The sequence below is a fragment of the Corvus brachyrhynchos genome, unplaced genomic scaffold (genome assembly GCF_000691975.1).
Source record: "Corvus brachyrhynchos isolate BGI_N302 unplaced genomic scaffold, ASM69197v1 scaffold84, whole genome shotgun sequence".
In the NCBI taxonomy this organism is placed as follows: Eukaryota; Metazoa; Chordata; class Aves; order Passeriformes; family Corvidae; genus Corvus; species Corvus brachyrhynchos.
Window position 1 is genome coordinate 1565658 of NW_008237434.1, and position 9231 is coordinate 1574888.

The window sequence follows — 9231 nt, forward strand, 5'->3', positions numbered from 1 at the left end:
CTTGCGGCGCCTGGCCCCGGAGCGGCCGTAGCCCCGCAGGAGTCGAAGGACGAGCGCGTCCGGCCCGCGCTGCAGCCGCCCAGGCGCCCCGGGGACGATTCACCCGTCAGAACAACAGGGCGCCGCGGGTTAAAAAGCGGGTGCAAAACATAAATGAGCCGGCCCACTCTGAAAAGCACACAGTTCCCTCCAGGATTCCAGCAGTTCGGAATCAAGGACACGTTTCGTGGCTAGGAGAAGTGAAAAGGCAAGGGAGAACAGAAAAAAAAGTCGCACGCCCTTCACTTACTGCTGAATAAAGAACGGAGTTGCAGGAACCACAATGGAGGCCGTGAGTGCATCTAGTCCTCTCTGTACAGGCAGAGTTGTCAGGGTGAGGAAGGAAACGAGGAGCAAGTCTACAAAGCAGCACTGACTTTAAAAACCAGGATTTACACTACTTAGGAGAAGCTGAAGGAACTTCAGAACTAAAACAGACTAAACATCCACAGCACCAGCGAGGTAGAGGCAGGCAAGCACCAACTTCTGAAGTTAACTCACTAGTTTCATAGAAACAGACCTGAAAAAATCAGCAAGTTAGAGGAGAGGTGACAAAACTATGATGAAGCTATGAATAAACCAGCATGGGAGCAGGACAGACATGATTTGTATCGTTTTCCAGAACTGGGAAGAGGTACATGATGCCGATGACACCCAGAGCTTGAGAGGCTGGATGAAGAAATTTACCATCATGTGGGCTGGAAGCATTTACAGAACTCTGTGCTTCTAAACCAGAGATGAATAACCATGCGCAACTTCTGAAGACTTCTGTAAAGTATCTTTAATGACTTGGTTCATGCCATTTTAAAAACAGTCATTTTCAAGAAGAAAATCAATGTATCTGTTGTATTGACTCTGCTTTTCTCATTCCTGTTCCCATCTTTGCTAATGGTTTGGCATCTGCAGTATGTACAGTCTGATGCCTGGGAAGATAAGATTGAAAATTCTTTCCAAGTTTCCAACTTGCTAATTATAGTGCACAACTCTTGTTAACTTCCCCCACCATTCCCTACCTCAGTGTAATAAAAAATAATAAAATCAAGAAGTCTTCCTGTGAAAACTCCACAAAATGTCAAAGAGACCATCACAGTGTTTCTCTAATCTCTATGTATGGCCTCTCTAACCTTAAAAAATGGATATGCAGTCATGCAAATGATGGAAGAAACTCACTGGAAGAGGAGCTATCATGATCTAGAGAGCTGTAGAAACATTGGGAATCTTTATTAGACAGCAGTCCTTGGTCTTTCCTGAGAAAATATCTTCATTTTATCTTAGTAAGATTTCTGCAGGTAGGTATGAAGGAGAAAAAATTGTCGTTCCTCTTTCTCATGAGCCAAGCTGTATTTACTCACCTTTCTTAAATGAAGTGTCTCTGCAACTGATCTTGGTAAAATGCCATTTAACCAGAAATCTTTTCTTCATCAAATGCTTTAAAGGCATTCTAAATATTTGGATTGGGTCTATGTTTGACAAGGCCACACCCACAGTCTTTTTAAAGGAAGATGCCATGTAATACCACCTAGCTAAGTGGATTCTCAAAACACATCCCCATCTCTTTAAAACAGACAAGAAAATGGGCATGACAAAATCCACATTATACAATATGCTGTATATACAAATTGAAAGACTGCATCTTATTTTTTTCCCCTGTTATTAAATGTAACATGATTCAGTAAAACATGGAAGCAAAGCACCAATAACCATCTTTTCCCAAGTCCTTGAAGAATGCCTCGGCATGTCCTACAGGTCTTCAGATCTCTAGAGTTTCTTCATTTGCCCCACAAGTGTCTACAACACAGATTAAACAACTTGTCACTGGGAAAGCACGGACTTTGGAGTTCGCTATCCACTTGTCTGTTTCAGTGTTATATTCGAGAATGTGCCCTAAGCGACCAACACCCTGAAAACCAGCCAGGACATAGACTACAGATCCCACCGCAGCACACTTCACTGTTACACCTTTCCATGGCATTGGAGACACCATCTTCCATTCATTCATCTTGATATCGTAATATTCTACATTATCAAGGCCACCTACAAAGCAATGAGATAGATAACTGCTTATTATGTTGTACTGTGTGGACTGCACTAGAGCATGCAAACTTAAGTCTTTATTTTCAAGGTTTCAAAAACCCTACAATTAAAAAAGCAAATCTGAAAATACACCCCAGTTTCTAAACTAGTAGTTTACCCTTGTATAAACACAAAATGAGAGAAAAGTAAAAAGAAGATAGTAAGATGTATTCTAATAAATTCACACTAGATGCTTTCTAGAGATTCCAACATGTTACTTCATGGACAGAAGAAATTTTGATGCTGAATTTCTGATGGATTTGGGGCTAGTGACTAAAACTCAGGAATTACCTGAAAATTCCCTACCGCAAGGGCATTTCATTCTAGAGGGCTCATGGGTACCTTTACCAAAACTGGCCATTTACTGATAGAGGAGGTCTCTCTTCATGATGATACTAAAATCACTGAAGTGTAAAAGCCTAAGTCCCTTTGAAAAGGGCCAAAGGAACCAAAAGTTATTAGAGAAGAGTAGATTTTGTGACTAAGATTTGCTTCTTCAGGAAATATGTCAGTAATTACATTTGACAATAGCTACAAACATCCTGCTGTCCCTATTTAACTCAGTTTTCACCTCCAGTCCTGTATTATTAGATCTGAGTGATTAAGAAATCTCTCTATCATGTTAATAAATGTTTTTCACCCCAGACATAACTCTTCCTCATTTTATTGCAGTAAGAACAATTCTTAACACTTCTGAGAGGAGCATTCAGTGAATACACTTCCATTTTGCAAGATAGCAGATTATGAATTGATAAAATGTTTGTGCAATAATGTATTATTTTTGCATCAGGGATCAATCACGATGGAATGGTTTCAATAGCCAATTAAAAATCAAGCTATATTCTAAAATAACATTAATCTGAAGTATTCCACTTACCATAAACAGTGATTTAAAAACCTCATAGATGAGAATTTTCCATTTTGAAAAGCATTTCAGAAACCCTGTGCAATTAAAATTCAATTCTTCTTGTAAAGTATTATTCTTCTAGTTTTAAAGACAAGGAGACAGGCAGATCATAATTGACCTGTCCATGACAGTAAATCATATTTCAAAGCTAGAGCAGTCAAAAGAGGTCTCACATTTTCACCATTTTACAATATCAGAGTAGCTTTAAGTCTTTAGACTCAAGTTCCTAAAATAGTGGCTACACATTTACCTGTCTCTCAAAAGAATGCTAAAATCTCTCAAAACACATTAATAACTAAAAGAAGAAATATCTCTTTTCTCAGATGCCTGATTTAGCCATATTAACTGCTTCAGAGATGGGCTACAGTAGGGGTGCATATCTGAACTTGACAGTACTGCCATTAGTACAAGAATTTGAAAAATAAGATACAGTTAAGTGGGGAGGTGAAAGGAAGAAGTCAACACCAATGTGACAACAACAGGACATGTTTGATGGTGCTGCTCGAGGCTTTTCAGTTGAGCAGAGTAGAATGAATTCCTTCCAAAAGGGAAAAAAGCCCCATGAAACCTTGTGTGACCAGCTAGAGAATAAATAGAATTAAAGTACCTAAACTATTTTGTCCACCCACAGCAAATATTTTGTCCTTTACAAACACCAGCCCATGATTCTTCCTGGCTTCAATCATTGGACACAGTTCAGTCCACCTGGGGAAAATAAGCCAAACAGAAAAGGACAAATCACCATCTAATTTGTAAAAAGTAACTATAAAATATGTAAATAAAACCTATCATTAGGAAAATGAAATAGTGAAGAAAGCTGCTTAAGAAAAAACATCTTTCAAGTAGAACTGCAAATAACTGATTTCTTACTGCTAACTCAGGAAAAATTCCTGACCAGAGTTTTTCCTGTAGTCACTTGTACTTCAGTCATTTACAGAGCTAGCAAAGACACAAGTGACTAAAAACAACCTGAGTGAAAACAACACTTACGTTTCTGTGGCTGGGTCATAAACTTCACAGGAATTCAGGACTCTTCCGGAAACATTGTTTCCCAGGCTCCCTCCGCATACATAAATGAGCCCATTCGCCTCCACCATTCCATGGCTGCATCGCTGAGTCAGCATGCTGGGCTTTGTGTGCCAGCTCTCTGTTCTCGTGTCATAGCATTCAAATAAATACAGTGCAGAATTGCCTTAAAAAGAATAGAAACCCACCAAAGTGGCATTAATCTTTATGGTTGTCTTTCAAGAGAAGAGTCTAACAGCAATTATCAAATTGATGCTTTGTTTGTTAGTGGAAAAGGGAAAGCTGCTTTCCCACCTCCAAAAGTAGAACTAACCAGATTTAAATTTGGGATTATTCAGAAAGCACATACTTGTAATTATTTTGACCCTTTTGTTCCAAAATATGCAAGGAAGTTTATGAAACTGCTATTTGTGTTTAAAAACAACAAGAAAAAAAATAAGGAATTTTTTTTCTTGGAGGGGAATAAATCCTAAACAGAGATGTATATAAATTACCCATCCCATTGTCATCAGCTCATGCTACTCTTACTACTTTGAAATATAGTGAACTTCAGATGTGAGGATGAAACCAGCTTTGTAAACTTACTACAGGTTCATGAGTCCTTTACCTCTAAGCAATGTGACTTGCCCAATACCTAGAATACTTGTTGCCTTAGGAATTTGATAGCTTCTGTCAAACAGACTCCTGAATTATTAGCAACCACAAAGCAGCTACCTCTCCCCCATTTACTTTCTTCCTGAGGACTGGCAGATACTTATTTTCTGGTCTGTGTACTCTTCCCTCAAAAGCCCAGAAAACTATTACTGAAATCAAAAGTGATTTTTCTAATGAATACAGATGGGGGCTCAAAACTCGTGCTCAGGTAAGTGACCAAATCATAGCCAAGGCAGAGAAGGTTGAATACAACTTTATCAGAAAAGAACCAGATGCTTCTTCCCTTTGTTTCAAAAGAGATATTCACCTAGAACAGTTAAAGGTGCCTTTTCTTGTGCCTGTTTTACCTTGGCTCTCTACTTCTAAAAATTAAGCATGTCACACCAGCAGCACTTACTACCAGCTGAGGATTTGAACCTTCAAAACAATGCTGTTTCCAGACCCAAAATTATTCCTATAGACTCCTATAAAGTGTGCATTTGTTCACACCCTATCATTCTCAGTATCACCAAAAACTGTATAGAGTGGGATATTTTTTTCTTTGATGTAAGTAGACATTTTCTTTGATGCAAATAGACATTCTTATTGCTTTCAAGTTGTAGAAATTCCCATCCATGGAAAATTCAGCAGACCTGTCTTTTTTTTTTTTTTTTTTTAAACATATAGAAGCTTCCATTCTCAGTATAACATTAAGTATTCCTCCTGCACCAAAACAAGAGTGGAAGAATCTGGTATGTTCAGCTTCCAAACTCTGCTAGTTATTGCAAATAAAACAGGACTCCCATCAATTCAAGAAGGGGAAATGAGCCGTGTTTTCTGTAATGGACTGGCACAGTAATCCAACCTCTTCAATTGATGGAAAAAACATACAATTTTTAGATTTCTTTAGAGCTAAACACACTGCAGCATTTTTTCTTAAACATATAGAAGCTTCCATTCTCAGTATAACATTAAGTATTCCTCCTGCACCAAAACAAGAGTGGAAGAATCTGGTATGTTCAGCTTCCAAACTCTGCTAGTTATTGCAAATAAAACAGGACTCCCATCAATTCAAGAAGGGGAAATGAGCCGTGTTTTCTGTAATGGACTGGCACAGTAATCCAACCTCTTCAATTGATGGAAAAAACATACAATTTTTAGATTTCTTTAGAGCTAAACACACTGCAGCATTTTTTCAGATTAATGCTTTCAACATAATTGCCTGCTTCAAATTAGAAAATACTAGATTCAGAAGAGACAGACCTTTCCAAACTTTTAGTGTGCACTGAGTTCTGAAGAAAAAGTACAGGCAAAATAAACTCCATTATTAATGTTTAGCTTTTACTATTCTGTCTTGAATAATATTTATGGAAAGCAAAGTGAAACTGTGCAGTAATGTGAGGGTGTATTTCTACAAAAACTGCTAAATTAAAATTTCAAGTATAGCTGTAACTATTTACCATGAATTAGAAAATGTACTGTACAATCAAAAGTTTGTATTGTTATTCCCCATGAACTGAAACATGGGAAACTGCGAAGATTTATAAGATGTTGTAGTGTTCCAAGTTTCCTAATGTAGCCTTAGTTAAAGCCTATTTCAAGTAATGGGAAAGGTGCTATTTCACATTCACCACACGAGGTGGCAGCTGGGAACTGCTTATTCTGCTGCTACACTAGACCTCTTAAAATATTTTAGAGGTCAGATAACAGCCTAAATGTTACAACTTCCCATTAAGTGACTTATCAATATTAAGCACAGATCATAACCATTTTTTCCTCTGTCCACCTCCCTCTGCAGCAAGGCAGACCTCAAAAGGATCTTCCTTCTATGATTTTTTTTTCCATTTATTTTTATTCCCCAGAACACAGCTTTTTTCACATAGTTATTTTTATGGCTATAGCATGCTTACATTCCAACTTTTGGGTTGTTGATGATGTATCAGGTTTAGACAAAATAAAATGTTCTTGGTAACACCACAGCATAAGTCACTTTCCAGGGTTTTTTTTCGAGAGAAAAAAATCTCAATTGCCTTTTATTTTTTTCTTTACTATGTTGAATAATAACATCTAAAGGATGTATCATTTCTCCATTTGTGGAAGCAAACCAATAGAATAACAAAATAACAGAAGATAACTTCTGTCATTTGACAGAAAAATTGGACAAATTCCTTTACAGGACCAAGTACAATTTCACCACCAAAAGCAGTAGCTGTAAAAGATTTCTTTTCCACCTTTTTCCCCCCCTTTAAAAGACCTCATTATATATATACCCAATATATGCTGTATAAAAGGAAGGCTGTTGTCTAAATGCAGCTATTCTGGTCACACATTCCAGAAAATGTTAAACTACACTGAATTCTGTGGATTTATAGAAGAAAGGTAAGAGTGGGACTCCCAAAATATATTTCATTGAATCACACCATCATAGAATGGTTTGGGTTGGAAGGGACCTTAAAGATCATCTTTTAACTTTTTAAGAGCTGCAGTGTACTTTTCACTCCAGTTAATGTAAACATTATTCATTTCAATCAGTGAAACCATTTTCAAAACACAACAGAAATAGGTTGTTGGACTGGGCAAAGTGAGATAAAATCCTAAATATGGGAAAATAAACTCATTAGTCTAACATGGCAACGTGCAGTTTCTTGTCAACAAAATCATGCAAAAACCAGAAAAATTTCCAGCTATCTTTCTTTGTGCTTTTTTGTTTGTTTTAAAGATTTTTAGTGTCTTACCCACTTCTGAACCACCAGATGTATAAATTTTGCCCTCAGCAGCACAGGCTGCAAGGCTATCTCGAGGTGTTGGAGGTCCTAGCTTGGAATACCAGCTATCCTTCACCACATTGTAGCAGTCCATTCGCTTTATAGGGAAGAGCTGGGAACCACCCAAAATATAAACTACGTTGTCCCAGAAGACACAAGCTGCATCCCTGCGCTTTTCAAAGGGACATCGGATGTCTGTCCAGCTGTAATCCTGCATTACAAAGAACAAGTAATGTCTAATAGATTATAACACTTACCTGCACAGTGAGTGTTTTTCAAACAGAGCTTTTCATAGAGATTTAGATATGGTCAGTTTTAAGTTCCTTTTCAAAACAAACATGAACACTGTTTATTGAAGAATACTCCTCAGGCGTACTCTTGAAAAATTCTCTTAGACACAGACATAGTTAGCTGCAATGAACCATGACATTATGAATTTCTATTTCCTCATTCCCTGTGTGCACCCAGTACAGCTTCCCTGAAAAACAGTTTTGGTGTTTTTTTCCAACAGAATTGACCTCCTGCTGCTATCATGTTAGAAACAATGCATGTAATCAATAAAGTAGGATTGCATTTTCTTTTATAGCAATGGAAAAAGACATCTTACATATAGTAACAGATTCTTTCTAAAAAATAATAAAATACAGAATGCACCAAACGAAGACAATGGAAAAAGAAGATAATATCCAAATTGACAAGCAACTCAGTAAAAAAGCTCTGATACATACTTTATTACCATGACAGCTAGAAGCTTATTTACAGAATTTACAAAACACAAATGTTCTATAGCTATCCACAGTTGATAGCATGAGAAATAGAGTAATGCTCCATCACAAATACTGCAGTCATGTTGCCTAGAAACTGATTTTGCATAGATTGGCAAAATCAACAAGTATCAAATATGAGCAGTAATGCCCAAAGCCTTAAAAACACCAAACTCAACAACTGATGGCAGACCAGGATAGCATACAGCACAAGAAACACTTCTTGAGTAATAGCATCTCACATATTCCATGAGCATAGTTTGCATCCTATACTGAACAGGAAAGTATGGGACCTTAACTGTTATCTGTGCCACCTCAAGAAGGTCTACCTCAACCTGCTGAATGACCTTCACTGTAATGGTTCACACAAGACGTTACATCATTACATTTTCTTAGCAAGGACATACTTCAAACACCTTGGTCAATGAGGAAGAACAGCGACTCCTACATGGGGGTTCAAAGAAAGAGAGGCAGAGCATGTTATAGTCCAGAACATCTTACAATCTTTTCTTGTAGCATCCCCCATATCAAGAAGAGCTGTCAGCTGCATGTGGCCCTTTATGGTGAGAAACAGGTCCTGGGGCATCCTAGAAAGGAAAGCCATACTACAGCATGGCAAAATAAATAGCTGCATAAATCTTAAGAAAATGTCTCAGTGCATTGTGTAAGATCAACATACTTTCTAGCTCAAACTTCTGGCAATTTTACAAAATATCCTGTTGTGTTCCTTTACTGTTATAAAGGGCTGTGACCTGACCCACTTTTATGGCTTCCGTTCATGTATCCATTTAATTCATACCTTTATCAAATGAAAAGCCATAACTTGAGTATACTCAGCAGTATCCTAAAAAGCAGGAGGCAATTTAGGTCATCCTCTTGCAATGCTCTTCGGTGTTAGTCTGTACCACACAGAATTGATTTCAATTTTTGAATTTAACACTTCTGGGAATTATGCAGAAATGTTGCTTTACACCACAGTCAAGATCCACACAGCCCTGGGCAGTGCAAGTCTCAATTCTGGGGG

The 9231-nt window shown here is 37.7% G+C and overlaps 2 protein-coding genes across 2 annotated transcripts in view; both read right to left on the minus strand.

The window, feature by feature from the left end:
- LOC108445947 overlaps positions 1–679 on the minus strand; it is a 3458-nt gene extending 2779 nt beyond the window's left edge. Inside the window, exons 1-2 of the mRNA XM_017731166.1 lie at positions 641–679; positions 6–230 (exon numbers count right to left, since the gene is read on the minus strand). Coding sequence (XP_017586655.1) covers positions 6–230; positions 641–679 — 264 coding nt within the window. The remainder of the gene's footprint in view (positions 1–5; positions 231–640) is intronic.
- Positions 680–802: 123 nt separating this feature from the next.
- KLHL7 (kelch like family member 7) overlaps positions 803–9231 on the minus strand; it is a 20069-nt gene continuing 11640 nt past the window's right edge. The window contains exons 7-10 of the mRNA XM_008631341.2: positions 7414–7654; positions 4010–4211; positions 3627–3724; positions 803–2073 (exon numbers count right to left, since the gene is read on the minus strand). Of these exons, the coding sequence (XP_008629563.1) occupies positions 1790–2073; positions 3627–3724; positions 4010–4211; positions 7414–7654 (825 nt within the window). The 3' untranslated portion in view covers positions 803–1789. The remainder of the gene's footprint in view (positions 2074–3626; positions 3725–4009; positions 4212–7413; positions 7655–9231) is intronic.